Below are 22844 nucleotides of genomic sequence, written 5' to 3'. Positions count from 1 at the left end.
TGATCTATACACACAAAACAATCTAAAGTCATCAATCACTACACCAGGGGTTTCAAAGTCTTTTTCTCTAGCTATGGGTATTCTCATATCTGTACTGAGACAATGTTCTGTGTATTCAATATTCTGATGTAGTACTTTTATGTAACTTTTCTTTTCCTGGCTTACATGTAGTGGGCTACATTCTGAGAGCATGTTATAAAGTCCCTCTTTTTTGTGTGGTGTTATACTTTGCTTTTTCAGCTGCAACAAGAAAGAAGGTTCAGCACAGGAGCTATTGATTTTTTTCCACCATGTGTGAAATGTATAATGTTGATTACTTAGGGCCTGAAGATAATGTAATGGAAGACCAAAATTAATAAAAAATAAAATAGGACCTATAAATGCAGCTGAAGATGTCATTCCTATTATGTAAAGATAATTTTAAAATGTACAAAGATTAGATTAGATTAGATTAGTTTTTCGTTCCATAGATCCGTGCTGAGGAGATCCTCGTGGATGTGGAACATGTCAATTTTTTTTTTTTTTTAAGTTGCAATAACAATACTAATAGTATGAGTTTATACAATACATCATTTTTTAAAATCTGTAATAACAATACTAATATTTGCAAAAACAGACATAATGTCTTATGGGACAACAGCAATCAGTGATTTTATAATGTTACTTAAAATCCGTCTTGATTGCAAAAATAAATAATAAAAAATTTTTTGCAATCAAGACGGATTTTAAGTAACATTACAATACTAATAGTATGAGTATATACAATACATCATTTGTTTCTATTAAAAAATTCGTCAATGGAGTAGAAGGAGTTGGCCACTAGTAAGTCTTTCAGGCGCCTTTTAAACTGATCTTTATTTGTAACTAAATTTTTTATGTTTGCTGGGAAATTATTGAAGATGAGTGTTCCTGAGTAGTGGACCCCTTTTTGAACTAAAGTAAGTGCTTTTAAGTCCTTGTGCAGATCATTTTTGTTCCTGGTATTGTACGCATGAACTGAGCTGTTTGTTGGGAAAAGAGATATATTATTTAGGACAAATTTCATTAAGGAGTAAATATACTGAGAGGCAGTAGTTAGTATACCCAGTTCTTTGAAGAGGTTTCTACAGGACGTCTATGAATTTACTCCACAAATAATACATATTACACGCTTTAGGACTCTGAAAACTTTTGTTTGACTTGAAGAGTTGCCCCAAAATATTATACCATATGACATTATGGAATGAAAGTAGGCAAAGTATGCAAGATTTTTCATTTTTATGTCGCCTATGTCTGCTAACACTGGAATTGCAAATACAGATTTGTTAAGGCGTTTCTGCAGTTCAGTGGTGTGCTCCTCCCAACTGAATTTATTATCAAGTTGTAATCCCAGGAATTTAAGACAGTCAACCTCTTCTATCTGCTCTTCTTCATACGAGTCTTTTCGAAGTTTAATGTCAGTGAGTTGACTTTAAACCATTTATTAATATCCATGAAAATATCATTAGCAGATCTTTTTAGAACTACACTCGATATACTATTTATTGCAATACTTGTGCCATCGGCAAACAAAATGAACTCTGCTTCTGGCAGTGTAACAGATGAGAGATCATTAATGTGCACAAGAAAAAGCAATGGCCCTAAGTTGGATCCTTGTGGGACACCACATGTAATTTCTTCCCATTCTGATGATGACTGATGACTTAATTCACTAGTCCCTTGCACTGACACCCTTTGTTTCCTGTTAGCGAGGTATGACTTGAACCATTTTGCAGCACTGCCCCTGACACCATAGAATTCTAATTTATTTAAAAGGATGTTGTGATTCACACAATCACAGAAAATACCTGCTGCTTGTAATTTGTTATTTAATGAATTAATTTTCACTGTAGGTGTAAATAGCCTTCTTGATATCAGAACCGTTCAGAAATCCAAACTGTGTTCTTGATAATATGTTATTTGTGGTCAGATGGTTAGGAAGCTGCCTGTACATTAATTTTTCTAAAATTTTTGAGAATGCTGGCAAAAATGAAATCGGTCTGTAGTTCGATGATCTCTCTTTATCCCCTTTCTTGAATAGAGGCTTAACATCTGCATATTTTAGCCAGTCAGGAAATGTCCCAGTTATAATTGACTGGCTAAACAAGTAACTTAGAATTGTACTAAACTCACAAGAACATGCCTTAGTTAACTTTGTTGATATTTCATCATAACCACTAGAATGCTTTGTTTTTAAAGATTTTATTATGGAAATTATTTCTTTTGGTGAAGTGAGTGACGTATTCATGTACCTGAAGCTATTTGTAAAGGCTAGTTTCAGATATTCAAGAGCATTATTTACTGATCCTGACAATCCCATTCTATCAGTAACGGATATAAAATACTTGTTAATAGATTTGCCACACTATGCCAATTGGTTACTAATGTGTCATCTACCCTTAATGCTATTTGTTCCTGTTCCTTTCTGGTTCTACCAGTCTCCTCTTTCACTATATCCCATATTGTTTTTATTTTGTTCCCTGACATTGCTATCTTCTTCTCACAGAGCATTTGTTTAGATGTACGAATTACTTTTTTTAATATTTTACAGTATTCCTTGTATTTAGCTAAATCATCAGCATTGGAGCTATTCTTGGTCGACAGATACATTTTCCTTTTTGTCTTACAGGAAATCTTTATTCTTTGTGTAATCCATGGTTTTATTGTAGACTTCTGTTTAATTTGAGTAACTTTTAGAGGAAAACAGTTTTTTAACATGGTACTGACATTGTTCATGAATGCGTTATATTTTTCATTCATGTCATGAGCACTACAAACACCTGTCCACTTCATATATCTGAGCAGTTTTCTAAAACACTCAAGTTTTGGTTGATTGACTGCTTTCCTGTACTCAGATTTAGCGGTCTTGATAATCTGCTTAGAATTTACATCTAAAACAAGGAGCTGCATGTCATGATCCGATAGTCCATTTATTACAGATTTTATGATATCATTTTGTTCCTTTGTTTTGTCTATAAAAATGTTATCAATGGCTGTCCTTGAGGATTTAATGATCCTAGTTGGAAAGTGTACAGTGTGAGTTAGATTGAAAGACAACATTACTAACTGCAGTAAACATTTACTGGAAGATTGCATTAGAAAATCTGTATTAAAGTCACCAGCAATCAAAATTTCTTTGTCTCTTCCTGTTAAATAACCCAAATGAGCTTCTAGATGATTTATGAATAGATTATAATTTCCTGCAGGTGCTCGGAAATAGTTACTATTATATAGGATCTGTTATGGAACTCTACTTCTGTTGCACATACTTCTAGATGCTGCTCTAAACAGAATTTATTAATGTCAATGTTCTTGAATTTATGGCAGTTTTTAATAAATGTGGTAACTTCTCCTCCATCCATATCTACTCTGCAGAAGTAGGAAGCTAGCTTAAATCCTGAAATGTCTAACACTTAAGCATTCATGCTCCAACACTCTGTACACGATTAGAAAAGGAAAAGACATGCACTTAACAGTGGTTTGAGCATATGTATGTAGGCATAAACATTATGCTATGGCAACTGATAACACCTCTTCCAACATTGATGGGAATGAGATTTGTTGTAAAATTTTCTACATTATGGTAAGACACATTGTAGGTCTGTAATTACTCATGAAACAATAAAGAAAGAAAAGCCCTAGAACCACTGTGGTGAAGTGTCAACAGTGGCTGGTATGAAGGCAAAGCGATGGAGCTTTTCTTCTTCAGCTACTATGTAATGATTTCTCAACATGAAGACCTTTCTTTGTGGAAATAGCTGCAGTAACTTAGTAAATAGTAGGTTTGAAGATGCCAACGATATTACCGCATTTTTTTTTTTTTTTTTTTTTTACCATGAATGTGAGATATATAGTCCCTACAGTCCAGATCTAGTTTCAGCTGACACTTTTCATTTCTTTCATGTGAGCTTGATAAGAAGCATTGTGAATAACTCAGTGGCAGTCATATGGATTATCAGAGTCTATTCTGATGGAGACTACTGTGTCATTGTAATTCCTGCTTCAATATTTCATCTGTAAAAAATGTTATTATAGTATTTACTAGTGTTACCACTACTATTACTACTACTGCTATCATTATTAATACCACTATTAGTATCATTTTTCAGTTGACAGCCATTTCTACTGTATTATAAGAATATTTAAGTGCCAATAATTTACTCTTTGCCTCGGATGTGACGTCTGTGTAGCTTTTCTCAGCTGTAAGGTCTAACTTTAACATACATCCAAACTAATGGGACTACCCATGAAACCATACAGTATAAGCAATGAATGTTGATTAATCAAGTATAGCCATTGAATTTGAAATTTTAACTCACTCAACTCCAGTTACACATCTTGTTACTCTGCTGTCGCAACCAATATACACTCCTGGAAATTGAAATAAGAACACCGTGAATTCATTGTCCCAGGGAGGGGAAACTTTATTAACACATTCCTGGGGTCAGATACATCACATGATCACACTGACAGAACCACAGGCACATAGACACAGGCAACAGAGCATGCACAATGTCGGCACTAGTACAGTGTATATCCACCTTTCGCAGCAATGCAGGCTGCTATTCTCCCATGGAGACGATCGTAGAGATGCTGGATGTAGTCCTGTGGAATGGCTTGCCATGCCATTTCCACCTGGCGCCTCAGTTGGACCAGCGTTCGTGCTGGACGTGCAGACCGCGTGAGACGACGCTTCATCCAGTCCCAAACATGCTCAATGGGGGACAGATCCGGAGATCTTGCTGGCCAGGGTAGTTGACTTACACCTTCTAGAGCACGTTGGGTGGCACGGGATACATGCGGACGTGCATTGTCCTGTTGGAACAGCAAGTTCCCTTGCCGGTCTAGGAATGGTAGAACGATGGGTTCGATGACGGTTTGGATGTACCGTGCACTATTCAGTGTCCCCTCGACGATCACCAGTGGTGTACGGCCAGTGTAGGAGATCGCTCCCCACACCATGATGCCGGGTGTTGGCCCTGTGTGCCTCGGTCGTATGCAGTCCTGATTGTGGCGCTCACCTGCACGGCGCCAAACACGCATACGACCATCATTGGCACCAAGGCAGAAGCGACTCTCATCGCTGAAGACGATACGTCTCCATTCGTCCCTCCATTCACGCCTGTCGCGACACCACTGGAGGCGGGCTGCACGATGTTGGGGCGTGAGCGGAAGACGGCCTAACGGTGTGCGCGACCGTAGCCCAGCTTCATGGAGACGGTTGCGAATGGTCCTCGCCGATACCCCAGGAGCAACAGTGTCCCTAATTTGCTGGGAAGTGGCGGTGCGGTCCCCTACGGCACTGCGTAGGATCCTACGGTCTTGGCGTGCATCCGTGCGTCGCTGCGGTCCGGTCCCAGGTCGACGGGCACGTGCACCTTCCGCCGACCACTGGTGACAACATCGATGTACTGTGGAGACCTCACGCCCCACGTGTTGAGCAATTCGGCGGTACGTCCACCCGGCCTCCCGCATGCCCACTATACGCCCTCGCTCAAAGTCCGTCAACTGCACATACGGTTCACGTCCACGCTGTCGCGGCATGCTACCAGTGTTAAAGACTGCGATGGAGCTCCGTATGCCACGGCAAACTGGCTGACACTGACGGCGGCGGTGCAAAAATGCTGCGCATCTAGCACCATTTGACGGCCAACACTGCGGTTCCTGGTGTGTCCGCTGTGCCGTGCGTGTGATCATTGCTTGTACAGCCCTCTCGCAGTGTCCGGAGCAAGTATGGTGGGTCTGACACACCGGTGTCAATGTGTTCTTTTTTCCATTTCCAGGAGTGTAATTGTTATTACTGTGAGAGATTTGCTTAGCATCAATGATGTTATAAATATCATATAATACAACTGAAGCTGCCATGTCAAAAGTTCACAATAACTTATAGCATTAACACTTATTATATTCTGCCATTTTTCTTGCAGGTAACAGAAAGCACATCAGAGAGGAGTTACTATGGGCCACGTAAGGTGAAGTTCGTGCCTTTTTTATTTCTTCAGCTCCAAGGCTGCTATGGTGATGTTATGATGCATGGCTCAAGGTGGCTTAATGCTCGAATGGGAATCAGTTACGCTTCTTTGGAACCTCATGGTGACTGCTTCTGTGGTGTGAAAGAGAATGGAGGGGATATGGTAAAGCTTAAATCTTGATTTTATATTCTCTTATCGTGATTATCAATGCTGGAAAGTTATTAGCTAGGCTTGATTGATAGATATATAGAACTTCTTTCCACAAACTTTGCTATCACATTGGTATCCCTGATCTGTTGTTGAGATCGTACTCTTGTGTACATGCGCATGTGCGCGTGTTTGTGTGCGCAGCACACACACACACACACACACACACACACACACACACACCATGAGAATTTACTGTATTTGTTTCAACATGAATTCTGCATAAGTGGTATACTCTTTTGCTGGTGAAATCTAGCACTTGATAGTGTAATCCTCAAAAATAAGCTTTTACTGCCAGTTATGTTATAAGCATCAGATGCATGTTATTTATTCAATGATGGTGGAGAGAATAATTTTATTTGTTTCAAGATTCATTTGTAATTTTTTCATGTTTCACCTGGAAACTTCTTGCAGCTCCGTTACGGCGAATTGAAATTTGAGCATCATCTCTTAGTTTCCTTTGTTAAGTCCAAGTCCTGACAAAGTTTGTGTGACTTGTTTAAAAAGACTCCAATTTTTCTGTCCTTTGATAACTCTGCCTTTGTTAACCATTTCATTTTTCTTGTAGGAATTGCTGGCTGTGAAACAATATTACTTGTTATCTCTTGCTTTCACTTCTTTTTAGATCTGTTCAAAAAAATGTAATCTCGATTTTCATTTGCTCCATTGTGCTAAAGAACAGAGCCTGAGGAAAGGAACAAGTCACTACGCACCTTCTAGGAAATCTTCACACCATTCACTCTTGACATTGGAGCACACTGGTTTTAACACTCTCCATACTTGGTTGTGGCACAATACAGCAAACAAAATAGAAGATCAAGTAATTGCTTTCACTTTTCCTTCTTTCTGTTCACACACCTAACACTCATTGCTAAACTCAGTTTCAGTATTTTTTATGGATTACTTGTACATATTCTTATGCAGGGTACAAGACATCTAACTGGGTACTTTTGGGTCATTCATTATAGACAGTGGTATATTGATCATCAACAAATTGACTTTTCTAGTAAGTCATGTTTTGATTTGAGCTGTTTATCGGACAGTATAGAGGTATCACCCAAAGTGCATTATCCAGTCATACTGGTTTAACACTTGACGTGATGGAAAAAGATGGGCTGTCTTGCATGACACCCGTTCCCTCAAACTCTGGGTACACTTAACAGAAATCATTATAGCATGAGAACCATAGAATCCTCTAAGTGCCCTATCTGCGTGACACTCCTGGAACTATGTACAACAGAACAATGCTTGTCCACATTTAGCAAGACGTTCTACAGTTTTTATTTGCTGGACAGATAGTTTGTCCTCTCTTATCTGTGCAGTCACTGTAATCATTGAACATATCTTGAACTGAAATGACATTCGCCAGGATTATTTCAAAGTTGTCGTTTTCCTTCATTGCTCTAATAATTTTCATTTAGCACTGCAGGTTGTTTGTCAATTAATTAAATTAACACCTATTTTTTCCTTTATGGTGTCAAAATTTTCACTAATGGTAGTGTAGGCCAGTGACTGAAAATTAAAAACAAACAAATTCTTGAAACCATGATGGCGCATCAGTTCATCGTCAGTCTCTTCTCTAAATTGTTTCACGTAACTGATCAAATTGCACTTGGCAACTTGATTGGTTGTATTATATCTTGAGTATTAATAACTGCTTCATTTGTATTCAGCCCTTTATTGTTGGATCACTACTGGTTTCTTGGCACTAAAAGCCACATCTTCAGATGAACATTTGTATAACAATGGATTGAGAAGAATAACCAATAGTAATCCAATAATAATGGACTAAATACAGATGAAGCAGTTAATACCCCAGATGACTACTCATAGCTATGGCTGCCCCACCTACAAGGTTGTCTGCAGTTGTATTATAAACTGGTTGCAGAACCTTCTGCAGGAAATACCATGGACCTATGATATTTATGAATTTTTTGTCATAGAAAAATACTGCATGTTATGAGAAAAATTATTTAGTAGGAAAAAGTATCTGAATACAAGAGGACTAAGAGTTTAAGTTTTTATTTTCCCCTGAAAGTGTGTGTGTGAAAATCCTCAGAGGAGAATGGGGGGGGGGGGGGTACATTTGAGTGGAATTTATTAACGAAATTTTAGCACATTTAAATGACATGATTATTTACTTGAAATTGTCATTGTATGTACATGAGATTGATGACACACAAATAATTGCATTATCGTGTTCATTTTGATATACTGCACCACTCTGAATACCATTCATACCACAATATTTGTGTTAACCAAGTTGCTCCTGGTGGTGCCTCCTTATTTTGCCATTGTAACATAAAGTGCTGATGCACATAATAATATGTAGCCTGTACATCTTGCAAAAGTCCTATGATCTATTAGTGATAGACACAGTGGTCTCAAACAAATTCACATATTGCACATGGATCTTCATGACGTATTCAAATTAAATTTCAAAAAGTACTCCATGTACATCTGCCAGGCACTCAAGTGCAGTTAGCATAATAAAATAGAATATGTCAAACTGACACCATTGTAGCCATAACATGGTCATCATAGAATACATAATTGACACATGTTATCTCAGCACTGGAGCTCTCCTGCAAAAACTGTAATTTTGTCTGTCATTCCATTTTTTCACCTGTTAGATTTTTGAACATACACACATCAAAAAAATTTTTTTTGCATCATCCCGGTTCCCAGAACTCCAGAATAGATGTGGACTGTGGATATTGTGTCACAGACACAGTCCCTTTGACTGTTCAGAGATGTCACTAAAGCTGCCCAAAGGTGCAATCAGCCATGCATGAGCAGTGTCTATTAGATGGAGGATGTCTGACAGCCGATCACGTCCAGTCATTCCATCAGGGAGGTACACGGCTTTTTTTGTCTGTAGTTCAACCATGCCTAGACAGTCAATACCTTGGTTTGATCGCGTCCACATTATTACTTTGTGCCAGGAAGGGCTCTCAACAAGGGAAGTGTCCAGGCATCTCGGAGGAACCAAAGTGATAATGTTCAGACATGGAGGAGATAACAGAAAGACAGGAACTGTCGATGACATGCCTCGCTCAGGCCACTCAAGGGCTACTACTGCAGTGGGTGAGCACTACCTACGGATTATGGTTCAGAGGAACCCTGACAACAATGCCACCATTTTGAATAATGCTTTTCGTGCAGCCACAGGACATCGTGTTATTACTCAAACTGTGCGCAGTAGTCTGCATGATGCGCACCTTCACTCCTGACATCCATGGGGAGGTCCATCTTTGCCACCACAACACGATGCAGCATGGTACAGATGGGCCCAGCAACATGCCGAATGGACCGCTCAGAATCAGCATCATGTTCTCTTCACCGATGAGTGTTGCATATGCCATCAACCAAACAATTGTCGGAGACCTGGTCAGGCTGAACATCTTAGACAGACTGTCCAGCAAGTGCAGCAAGGTGGAGGTTCCCTGCTGTTTTGGGTTTGCATTATGTGGGACCAACGTACGCCGCTGGTGGTCATGGAAGGCGCCGTAACGGCTGTACGATACGTAAATGCCATCCTCCGAGCAATAGCGCAACCATATCGGCAGCATATTAGCGAGGCATTCGTCATTGTGGATGACAGTTCACACCCCCATTGTGCACATCTTATGAATGACTTCCATTAGGATAACAACATTGCTCGGCTAGAGTGGCCAGCATGCTCTCCAGACGTGAGCCCTATTGAACGTGCCTAGGATAGATTGAAAAGAGCTGTTTATGGACAACATGACCCACCAACCACTCTGAGGGATCTACGATGAATTGCTGTTGAGGAATGGGACATTGTGGACCAACAGTGCCTTGATGAACTTGTGGATTGTATGCCATGACGAATACAGGCATGCATCAATGCTAGAGGATGTGCTACTAGATATTAGAGGTACTGGTGTGTACAGGAATCTGGACCACCACCTCTGAAGGTGTCACTGTATGGTGGTACAACACACAATGTGTTGTTTTCATGAGCAGTAAAAAGGATGGAAATGATGTTTATGTTGATCTCTATTCCAATTTTCTTTACAGGTTCTGGAACTCTCGGAACCAAGGTGATGCAAAACTTGTTTTGATGTGTGTTAATTGTCAGCTAACTAATTTTATTCATTTTATGGTGCTACATTAAGTGTCAGTTCCCAGAAAAGTTGTAGGCACAAATACATTTACAGAGTAGAAAACTAGATACAATAAAAATTAGATGCAATAGACATGCAGAAACTGTGGAATCCGAAGCAACAATTGGGGTGGATCAAGGAAATTAAAGAGGATATGGGTGAACTGGATATAACCTTGGATGATCTGCAAAACAAGACAGAAAATCCTTAGAAACTGAAAGACAAGAAAATAAGATGACACACAGTAAAAGGGTAATTACATTTGAGGAAAGACAGGAAAGATCAGAGCAAATGAAAAGATACTGGGCAGTTTAGAAAGAACAAAACATGCACTTACTGAAGAAGAGGACGAGGAAATGATTGGCTAAAGTGGTCCAATGAGGCTGTAAAAGCAAATAATAATAATAATAATAATAGAGATGCAGGACTTCTGATTCATGGTGGGCCTCTCACAGTGGGTAACCAGTGAACATATATGACTCTCATTGTTGGTGCAGTTGGATGTCGACTAGTGGACTTTACCATCAATAGCATCGCTAAGGGGAAAGTGAATACTTATCCAAGATTCTTCATGAATACTTGGTAGATGTGGCCTATCTGCAGGAGACACACAGATGATGATTGCCAGTGGCACTGCTGGGACACAGTATCAGAAGTACTACTTAAACTTGTGACAATAGTACCCTGACACAAAGAATTCATTTATCCACGTGTTTTGAGGCAGATCTTTTACCAATGAGAAACTTTCTGTCCTGTGCTGCTTTCATTTGAAATTGACCAGTATATTTGAACACCGGTAAATGAGTTGTCCGTCATTTTCTTTTAACCACATGAGCTTCAGAACTGTGTGGACCAAAATGGCATTCATCTTGCCCGTTTGTGTTTTGATGTTTCATAAATTTCATCCATAAATGTTTAATATATGCTGGTGTTAATAGTTTTGACCAGTTATTGCCAGTACAATCAAATAATGTGGGTTACCTTCCTTGGGTTAAGAATTCATTTCAGCGTGTGTTTCAACTTCAGTATTTTCCACCCCTGTACCTTTCACTGACACTTATTTTCTCTAGTGATAAACTTTTGCTGAGTAAAAAGTATCATAGTTCCATTTGTATGTTGATGATAGACTTGTGCAGTAAACTCTGTTTTCATTGTAGAGTTCTTTATGTTTTAATGTCCATAAGCAATAATTTTTCAGGAACTATTAAAAATGTATTAATTAGTTATTGTTATACAATTTTTCAGGATGTAAAATTCTTCTCTGCCGGTCATAAACAGGAAAATTATCTGGCAGATTCTCTATTTGATGTTGACTCTGTTGAAAACAAGGGAAGGAAGAGAAATTACAATATACTGTGGGATTTTCATGTTGACACAATCACAGGTAAATATATTATGTAAACTAAATTTAAAAAGTAATGAAAATTTGAGGTTATTAATAGTTAAATCACATCAAAGAGGACAAATCTGAATTATGTGCTTAAATAAATTTGAAATGCCATATTTATCTCTCACTGCCAGAGTCATTCAGTTCTGCTTTGTTGTTAGCAGAGTTTTATTCATAATTTAATTACATTTATAAATATGTTTCTCTTCGCTGGAAAATAGCAGAAAATGCAAGACAGAGGGTATATTCATTTCTCTTTCCGAATGAAGGTAGGATGTGGGGCAAATTACTGCCTGTATGCTTCTATGTGATTCATAATTAATCTAATCTCATCTTCATACAATAATAGAAAATTTGGTCTGAAATACAAAAAATGACATTAGTAAAGATAACTGATCACTCAACTTTGAAGTCACTGAACAGCCTATAAACAAGATTTGAAACATTATAGCTCAACTTGTAAAATTCACGCAACCTCCCCCCCCCCCTCCCACTCACGCACACAGCAACCTCCCCCCCCCCCCTCCCACTCACGCACACAAACACAGGGAGGGAGGGAGTGAGTGAGTCCCTGTTTGGGCCACAGCACCAAGAATTTGTAACAGCTTATCTTTGTGCTCTGTAGGAGAATGAAAATTCTTAATATGAGAATGAAGGTTTGTAAACTAGCTGCCAGTTTCCAGTTCTTGTTTATGGTACACTCTGTCTTTAGTATACAGTGATTGGTTATCTTTACTCATCCCATTGTTTTTAATTTTATTCCCAGTATTCCTACGGGAATGAAATGTAGGCTGCTGCAGAATATTGTGTAATTACATGTTTAATACTAATTTCAGAGATCTTGTACGTTGGTTTTCAAGTTCCAGTTGGTGTTTTTTCTTGAGATGTCTATCAACTCAGACTGTCCACATGTCTGCTACATTAAGGAACCTCATGTTTGTTGATAACACACTGCATTATTTCTGTCAGTAAAGCTCTGGTTTAGACACTCATCACATATGAATATATTTTCTAGTAGAATCAAAAATGGAAAATCCAGGAAGGAATGTAACAATATTAGAGAAGGAAAGTTCTCTCTCTCTCTCTCTCTCTCTCTCTCTCTCTCTCTCTCTCTCTCTTGGTGGGGGTGGCGGACAGTGAAGTGCTGCAGTTTAGATGGAGGGCAGGGGAGTGGGGGGGGGGGGGGGGAGTAGCTGAAAAGGAGAGAAGTAAAAAGAAACAGAAAGACTGGGTGTGGTGGTGAAATGGCAGCTGTGTAGTGCTGGAATGGGAACAGGGAGGGGGCTGGGTGGGTGAGGACAGTGACTAATGAAGATTGCTTCCAGGAGGGCTACGGGAATGTAGGATGTATTGCAGGAAAAGTTCCCACCTGCACAATTCAGAAAAAAATGGTGTTGGTGAGAAGCATTCATCTGGCACAGGCTGTGAAGCAGTCATTGAAATGAAGGATATCATGTTTGGCAGCGTGTTCAGCAGCAGGGTGGTCCACTTGTTGGTGGCCATTCATGTGGACAGCCAGCTTGTTGCTTGTCATGCCTGCTTAGAATGCAGCACAGTGGTTGCAGCTTAGCTTGTAAATCACATGACTGGTTTCACGGGTAGCCCTGCCTTTCATGGGATAGGTGGTGTTAGTGACTGGACTGGAGTAGGTGGTGGTAGGAGGATGTATCGGACAGGTCTTGCATCTAGGTCTATTACAGGGGTATGGGCCACGAGGTAAGGAATTGGGAGCAGGGCTTGTGTAAGGATGGATGAGTATATTGTGTAGGTTCAGTGGACGGCGGAATATCACTGTGTTGGGAAGGATAGTGGGCAGTACATTTCTCATTTCAGGGCACGACGAGAGGTAATTGATGTCCTGGCAGAGAATGTAATTCAATTGCTCCAGTCCTGGGTGGTACTGAGTTACAAGGGGACTACTCATCTGTGGCCGGACAATGGGACTTTGGGAGGTGGTGGGAGACTGGAAAGATAAGGCACGAGAGATTTGTTTTTGTACAAGGTTGGGAGGGTAATTATGGTCATTACTGCTTCACAGCCTGTGCCATATGGATCCTTCTCACCAACACGAGCTTTTCTGAACTGCGCAGGTGGGAACTTTCCCTGCAATACATCCTACATTCCCATAACCCTCCTGGCCTCAAACTTCGTTAGTCACAGTCCTCACCCAGCCAGCCCCCTCCCCGTTCCCATTCCAGCACTACGCAGCCATCATTTCATCACCACCACACGCAGTCTTTCTATTTCTCTCCTTTTCACTACTTCCCCCCCTCTCCCCCCACCCCTCCCCACCTCTCCCCTACCCTCAGTCTAAACTGCAACACTTCACTGTCCGCCACGCGCAATATACTATCCCTCCCCCTCCCTGCCCCAGCCTCCTCCTTACCCCCACCCAGACACCACTCTCATCATGCACTGGTGCTGCTGCTCGCAGTGTGGTTTCAGTTACTTGAGACTGCAGTCATGTGTGCTACTTGCGTTTGCGTGAGTGTGTGCATGTGCGCGCGTGTGTGCGTGTGCGTGTGTGTGTGTGTGTGTGTGTGTGGGTGTGTGTGTGTGTGTGTGTGTGTGTCTATTGTTGACAAAGATCTTAATGGCCGAAAGCTATATTATTAGAATATGGTAGGAATTTCATTGCACTCCATGAAAAGTTTTTTAAGAATAAAAAGCTTACCAACTCTTATCTTGGCCTGTGATTCTTAGTATATTACGTCTGGATGGATAGGTAATTGAGTTTTGTATGATTCATGAGTTTTGAAATTCATGGTGGTTACTCTGCAAAAGACAGTTTTGCTCAAGACATGTCATTATGTCTGAATTTATAAGAGACAAGTGTTAGTGACGTTGGCTGATAGCTCTGTGGGTTTTGTTGTTTTTCTTGTAACTGGTGCAGTTTCCAAGTACAACTTAGCTGAGATTCCACTGGCCCCTGGTACCTTGCTTAGTTTTAATGATTTCAACTGGGTTTTGGTGTGAGTTACACTGAGATAACGGATATGTGTCACTAATCTTTGGCTGGTGCATCACAATTAAATGGAAGCAATATTCTTTTACTTTTTTTCTTAAAGAACATTTAAAAACTATGTTAAGAACTTGATTTTTGTTTCAGCATTGGATTCAACAAGTGTTGCAAATTAATTTTTCTATCACTGCCAGTGACAACAAATAACCAGTGCATCAGTGGTTAGCTCTTTATGTTCAGCTCATGGTCACTGGGCAGTTCACATGATGCAATCGTTGCAGTGCCAGTGAAAGACATGCAAAGCTCTTCCTGGAGGCACTGTCAGAAGGTTGTCATCATAGCCTGAGACAGATGTCATTTGTTCATGTACTAGATATGTTACGTTCCTCCCCCTTTTAACCCACCTACAGGGGTGATTGCACCCTGGCAACCCTAAAGGCATGTGGTCATAGTTGGTATCCCTGCCTGGGGCTCCAGGACTGCTGACTCAGGCACTTGGTCAGTTGATTTAAATGGTGGCACTGAGAAATTGATGTATATAGGCTGGACTGAGCAAGTGGCATGTAGATTTCTATGCCTGTGGAGCTGAAGTGATATTCTCTGTGGCTGTAAACAGTGGTTTGTTCTCCATGAAGGGCCATGTCACCCTGTAGTGTGACTAGACATATTATCTGCTGTTGCTGCTGCTCATGCTGGAGGAGGCAGGTGCATTGTTTGTAGACCTGTGCAGCTGGCGGAATGTAGGAAATATTCAGTCATCAGACCATTGTGGCTACAGCTGGTTGCTATGGCAGTTTGTGCACCCACCTTCATCCATTTTGTTGGCCATGATGCCCTATTGTGTCCCGTTGTGATTCCATGTGTGTGAGACCTGACCAAAGAGCTTGTTTGGAAGTGGGAATGCTCTTATGGCTATGGCAGATTTAGTGATGGCTGGAGTGGGTCTAGCTTCGTCTGAAGCTCCCAGCTACCCCAGCTATGGAGCAGTTCTTCTGGGATGTGGCTGTGGATGGGGTTGATCTTTTGGACCTTAATAAGTGTTTATGGTATCATCTGTGGATATGACACTCAGGCTTTCTTCGTTTGGACTTTAAAGGTCTGTCCCATCCATTCATCCTCCACTCCAGAAGCAGGAGTAAACACTCAGGTAGTGTCTGGGGCTATCCTGCTGTAGTAGCATAAGTCTGCAGATATGGAGAAGATAAACTAAGTATCATTGCCTGATACTACAGTTTTGTGTGTGCCCTTAATGGTGAAAATTTTTGCCACTGCTGTAATTGTAGATGTGACTGAGGTGGATGCCATGTGTACCACATACAAAGTGTGTATCATGTATAGAAACTTCAACAAAGACTCAATATTGATAAGCCATGTAGCACTGAGGAGGGGGTTGACAAATTTAGTATGAGTGCAATCTTGTAGTTGCTAGGGCTTAGGAGAAAACTATAAGGAGATGCTTCAATGTGGACACAAGCGATATGGGCACAGACAGCATGCCCTAGATTGTCTGTCCCCAGCCAGTAAACAAATTATGCCATTAACAACTTGATTCTTGAAATTTTTCAGTGTAGTAAGTTCAGGTTGTGGATTGAGTATTTCACCATTGTGAGCATCTCAAAGACAAAGAGATTTTGTTGCTAAATGCCGTCATTGTTTTTGTGGGAGACGACAGTGCCAGTGTCTTGCTGCAACACATTAGTGACATCGGCTACACATGACCACATCACCACAGTCTCTAGCAGCTGAAGCCAGACTGTATGGCTTCAGCCGCCGGAGACTGTGGGCATGTGTGTGTGTGAGTTGAGTTGTGTGTGTGTGTGTGTGTGTGTGTGTGTGTGAGTGAGTGAGAGAGAGAGAGAGAGAGAGAGAGAGAGAGAGAGAGAGAGAGTGAGAGAGTGTGAGTGAGAGAGTGAGTGGAGTGTGAGAGTGAGTGTGAGTGTGAGTGTGGGCGCGCGCGGCTTATTTTGCGACAGTCTTTTTGTTGTGCCTATCTACAACTCAGCATCTCCGCTATACACTATATGGTGAGTAGCAACTATGCTTCTCATATTATTGTTACACAGAAATATGGGTGTGCAAAATGTTTATTGTATCATAAGACACTGAATGCTTTCAGTAGGTTCAATTCACAAAGGCACTACAAGTCTTACCAGATCACAGAATATCAAGATGGAAGCATACGGCTGGATGTGACACTCTTAGCAGTGTTGAGGAAAGTGTAGAAAATTAGGTTTGTCATAGAATGTATTATTTTTCGTATTTACTGACTGTGCACCAGTAAAATTGGGAAATAACTCAGGATTGATAGTGGAGCTTTAATGATGATCTGCTGCTTGAAATAACTGCTTTGCAATGCGACAGAGAATATAAAGATAGTCTAAATTTCTTCAGGCATTTCCCTTAGGATTGGTTTACTTATTTGTGCAAGTCTCCACATGGCACCCAGCCTCTTTCCTGTGAGGTGGAGGGGGTACAGTATTCACTGCTCACAGATGTGCACGCATCATCTGCTCACCGAGGATGTTGTGTAAAGTCGTGGGCTATACCAAAGGGAAGAACAGTGTACTTATACAAGTTGGGAAAAAAATATGACTTTATGTGGTGCTTCATCTAAATGGAGATGCAGATGGGCATCCGACAGATCAATTTTTGTAAAATAGTGACCTCTTGATAGGTCAGGCTGTGAAGTAGGATACTACATACACAATTTTGCGTGGGTTGCTGAGAGTATAAACATGAGATCACCATCTAGCTTATGGGCTGCTGTCAGGTAAGAAAAGGTGTAGGGGAAACAGGCCCTGCGTCATTCTCGCAGGGCAGGCACTGGGATCAACATTTCATTCACAGTGCATACTATGTTGCCACAGCATGTTTTATTTCAAATGTGTTGAAATTATGGTCACAGTCAATCCGGTCTAATAGATTATGCCATTACAGATTCCAACAGGTCAACATAATGTGGCATATGTAAACCTTCATGCAACTATTAGCAAGGAAAAACTATGTCAAATTCAAAACGTAATTGCTGTTAATTCACAAACAAAGCTGAAAATTTTCCTCTGAGCTGCAGCTGTCTGGCTGTTTTGAAAGAGTAAAAATGAAGAATTTTTAGCAACTGCAGTGGTTTTGTTTACCAGTTTGCCCTGTTTCAATCTAGCTGATCATTTTAGTGTTGTGTGTACGGTATACTTAAGTGCATATCTGAGAGTTTGTTCAAACAAGGACGTACACTCCTTGCATAAGTTGTTCATATAATGAAGTCGAATAGCATCTGATATTTAAGTTCATTAAATTGTGGATGTGGAAGACAAAGGATGAAAATCAGTGAGTTTAGCTCAAAAATGTTGCTCACCATTGGGATTTGACGACAAAGAGATGCAGCTGTCTGCTAACACTTCTGTATGCACTGTCAAGGCCACAGTGACTTGCTCTAGCAACAAAAAATCTTATGTGCTGTGATTCAGTAGATTTTTGTGTGTCTGTTTCAGTAGAGTGGACTACGTATAACTGTGTGTCTTCTCGTTATTGACTAAGACCTGTGAGTTAAGGAACATTGTGCTCTCATTTAAATATATGGCCAAAAGAGTCAGTCTACAGGAATTGTGAAACAAACCCTGTTGTCCAGGACCATGTGTCACAAAGGGTGCAGATTCACCAAGAGATGAGGAAACTCACAGGTGTCTATTGTCTATTGAGGGCTAAGCACTGTATTGTGCGAGTTTGACAGACGAGAACAAACGTCATAGGAAAACCCAGTAGAAGGCTTTTGTTGCCAAGGAGATGTAGCGGTGATAATATGGCAGACCTAAGATCGACCATAAAGGGAAACATTTATGAAAACTATTTAATTCTATAGTAGTGCAGGGCATCAAGCCACAGTAATTTTAATCTGCCATCCTCCATAAATTTTCATGGTGATCCCAGTAAAACTTGAATATTGATCACATCTATAATAGTTTAGGATTGATTGTTAAAGTGAAATTAACAAGTTTTGTAGTAGAGACCTGAATGCTAAAATCTGAATGCTTTGGTCAATCTTAACGATTAACATTTCGTATAGGAGTGCATCATTAAAGTGACAAACATTGTAAATATCAACTCTGTAACTTTATTTGTTTAAAAGATACAATAAATTTAAATTATCAGTATTTTCAGTTAAGTATCAGATCATCATTTTCTCCACACGTTGAACGATGACAGCATGACACCTTATTGAATCATTAGGTAATAGAATATTTGTTGTAAAGTTTAGTGCATAATAGTTACTTTTGTTCTTTATTTATTTATCAGAATGCACATTGGTGCAAGGCTACTGGCCGTGACATTCAAAGCTAAGAAGAAAATTGTTTTGGTTTTATGTAAAAGAATCTAACGTTTATTATGTAATGGGTATTATTGTTACTTTATTAAGAGCATGAAAGTGGTCAAGCTTTGATTATTTAAATATCTTAAAATGTAAAGTAACATAAATAAGCTGTTGCCAATCAGATGGACAGCTTTAGGAAAGGGAACTGTGCTAGTCAGTTGAGCGAAGATGTTCAGCGCGCAGGAAACGTGGTTGGAGATGGGCAGAGGGCAGGCCTGGTCGAGTCACCAATGGGGACAGTTCGGATGGAGACGTGAAAACGGACGGTTCAGCTGGAGACACCAAAAGATACAGTGCTGGTGGAGAAGCAAAAGTGGATGGTCAGTCTCTAGGTTGCTAGGAAGTGAAACGACTTGGAAAATTTCGCATTGTGTGTAATAGTAATTCTAAATACGACCGTTTTCGCTATTAGTTTGCTTTCTGAATAAACATTATTCTAACCAAATTGCAACTGTGTGGCTTATATTGTTTATGGGTCATTAATTTAGTTCCAGATATTATTATTACTGTTATTATACGTAATATTAACTTTGTATTTTGCAAACTTGCCATCAGCCAGACAATTTAACCAAAGGGTCACAAGTGTGTAATTTAGGGCGCGTAATGCAACACTTGCATTTCAACCCCTAAACAAGTTTGAGCCAAGATGTTTCGACGAAGAGGAAATGCATCTGAGCCCAAACATCTTTGTTATGTTAGCTCACAGTCTGATGTGCCTGTGTCAATTTGAAATCACAAAGAAGTGCCATGTTTATTGTATGTGAGCAACAGATTTTGTGGCATGGCTGTTTCTGGGCTGAAAGTGGGCATAATGTTTACATGATGCACAGGGGTTGGACAAAAATATGGAAACAACGTGATAAGTGCATGCTTGAACATAAATAAAGATACTAGCCAAGCTATGAGTTGCACTGTTGTGTTTGACCATGAACAGTACCTGTCAGTGTCCTTAGTATGTTACAAGTATTAGACATGGTGAGAACAGTGTTCTGTGTAGTTGTGAGTCCATTATGTTGGATCTAAGTGAAGCCAAACATGGACAAATTGTTGGTGCTCGTATGCTCGATGACTCCAAAACCAGGAGGCCAAAGTGTTTGGTGTTTCAAGAGGCATCATAGTGAAAATTTGTACCATATACAAGGAAAGTGAAAAACCATCATCCGCTGAGTCACAATGCAGACAAAAACATGCATTTGAGTGATCATAACTGACTGCTGTTGAAGAGGACTGTGATGAAAAATAGGGGATGACAGTTGCAAAAGTCACTGCAGAACTGAATGTTACACTCTCCAATCCTTTTGGGACTGAAACAACATGAAGTGAGCTCTGTAAGCACGGATTTGCAGGGCAAGCTGGAATTCCAAAACCACTCACGAGTGATGGAAATGCCCATAATAGGAAAATGTAGTGCTGAAGCCATAATACCCGGGCTGTGGAGTAGTGCAAGAAAGTAATTTGGTTGGTGGGTCTTGTTTCACACTGTTTCCAAATTTTTGCTGAGTTACTCTGCCAGGTCATGTTACTACCAAGGATCATGTGACCATTTTGGCCGGCCAGATGCATACCATGGTACTGTCTTTGGACTCTAAATGGTTTTGCTGTGTTCCAAAACAACAGGGCTCCTGTTCACACAGCTTGCATTGTCCAGGACTGGTTTTGTGAGCATGAAGAGGAATTGTTGCATCTCTTCTGGCTACCACAATCACCAGATCTCAAAATTACTGAGCATCTGTGGTCTACTTTGGAGAGAAGGGTGCGTGATCACTACCCACTTCTATCATCATTTTCTGATATTGCCACTATTTTGTAGAAAGAATGATATGAGATTCCCTTGAAAACCATACAGGACTTGTATTTGTCCATTTCAAGATGACTGGAAGCTATTCTGAATGGTAAAGGTTTTAAACTTGGTAAGGTATTATGTTTTTAGTGTTTACATATTTTTGTTCAACCCCATAGACAATGTGGGGGAGCAACTGGTGAATGCAGTGGCGGAGCAACTGGTGAATGCAATAGCTGATCATGACAAACAACTGTGAGGCGATTCCACTTATAGCACTGTGTGCACACTGCATGGTGGTGGGAGCAGTTATCTCTCATATGTTTGTGGAAGCAATCCAGGCATGCCTGTATAGATTTGATTTTTCAGTGCTAGAAGTTGATGCTGTCAGCACTGAGGATGGGCAGAAGGTAGCAGTAATAAAAAATGGTAATGTTTTCATTGAAGTTTGGTGGCATGAATGATTTTCACATGTTATCTCTTAGTAAGTAGAAAAATTATACAATGATGATGTGCAGCAGAAATCTATATCACTATTCTTTTTGTGCTAGTGCAATACATCACATTATTTTGCAGTTTCAATTTCCTCATTAAATGACTTGTGAGCTGGCCAAAAAATATCATAAGCTTGAGCTGTAGGTAACACATTGTCTAATGACAGATGAGGCTGTTTCAGAGCTTGCGTACAAATCTTCTGTTCAGGGGCAAAACCAACTATAACATCACTTTTTAAGAGTTCAGCTTTAGGATCATTTGCAATTTGCTCTTTCACAGTGAAATCAACAACAGCCACTTTGACCTTCAAGATCTGCTGCCAAACACCGTAAGATTATCTCACTTTCTGCATTGTAAAAACTGTAAATGAGTGCTTGCTATATGAGTCTGTTTCGTAAAATTACTAGACACCATATTACAAATTGCAGAATATGACAGAGTACTGGGGTCTGCTAGTGGATATAAATTATGAAGAATCTCAAATAATTAGTATTAGTGGACAAGAGAAGTGCTCATCGCCTGTGGTGATATGTGAAATTGCATGCCAGAAAATTTAGTTGTAAACAACTGTGATAGATTTCTCATTTTTTATTTTCCTCACTGAAAGACAGGAATGCAGGAACAATGCTGAGCTTGATTTTAAATGCTTGCCCTGTGATTGCTAACATTGCAGTTGAAGCAATGCCAATTACTGCTGCAGCAGTGTCACCAATTGTAACTGAATTTGCTGTTCTGCTAGTTTCTGCTGTATTTGTCATTGCACTTCCAACATCTCATTAATGATTGGATCAGTGCTGTCCAACTGTTCCGTAAGATACCTAAATTCAGGAAAGTTCCCATCTCAGCTTTGATGTTGATCTGTACACAGGCTTTATTAATGCCAAAGAATTGCAACACAAATGTGCTACTTACAAGCAAGCTTGACAACCAGAGTTGTCAACAGCTCAACTGTCTGTCTGCTTGCAATACTGAGAAAATTAATTAGAATGAAGCAAAAGGTTATCATTGTATTAAATCCAGTCAGAAATCCAGATATCACCAGAAATCAAGCAGCAGATGAGTGTATAGATTTGAGTCCAGCAAGCTATCTAACCAACTAAATGGCAAGAAAACTTCTCTAATCAATTGCATGTACCAATGGCTAGATTTAGGTGATGTAGTAGTTGTGCCACCAGTGAGAGGAAGGTGAGGCTACACATCTAGAAAACACTGTGTCACTGTTAGCAGTGGAATAAGTAATACATAAATGAAACAACAGTTGTGGAGTTGTTAATATGAAACTTGATGCAAACCAAGTGAGCGCAAACAACAGGATTCAGTGATGCAAGTTGCTAAAAACATGCACTTTCGACCAAGGGAAACATGTTATGAAGTTTGATGAATCTACTTTATTATTGTTCCTCACTGCAGAATGGTTATACATGTGGAGAATATCAATGCAAGTATACAATTTAGATTACTTTATTCCAGTTGTGAAGTATAGTGAAGTTTTGCAATTGTTTGGGTAATCTCATCATGGTTTTCTTG

The 22844-nt window shown here is 40.0% G+C and overlaps 1 protein-coding gene across 1 annotated transcript in view; it reads left to right on the top strand.

The window, feature by feature from the left end:
• LOC126176534 (intermembrane lipid transfer protein VPS13B) overlaps positions 1-22844 on the top strand; it is a 238167-nt gene that overhangs the window by 83953 nt on the left and 131370 nt on the right. The window contains exons 9-10 of the mRNA XM_049923691.1: positions 5946-6152; positions 11573-11711. Coding sequence (XP_049779648.1) covers positions 5946-6152; positions 11573-11711 — 346 coding nt within the window. The remainder of the gene's footprint in view (positions 1-5945; positions 6153-11572; positions 11712-22844) is intronic.

The sequence above is a fragment of the Schistocerca cancellata genome, chromosome 3, assembly GCF_023864275.1.
Source record: "Schistocerca cancellata isolate TAMUIC-IGC-003103 chromosome 3, iqSchCanc2.1, whole genome shotgun sequence".
Lineage (NCBI taxonomy): Eukaryota > Metazoa > Arthropoda > Insecta > Orthoptera > Acrididae > Schistocerca > Schistocerca cancellata.
Note: the sequence above shows the minus strand (reverse complement) of the source record. Positions and strands in the feature narration are given on the sequence as shown.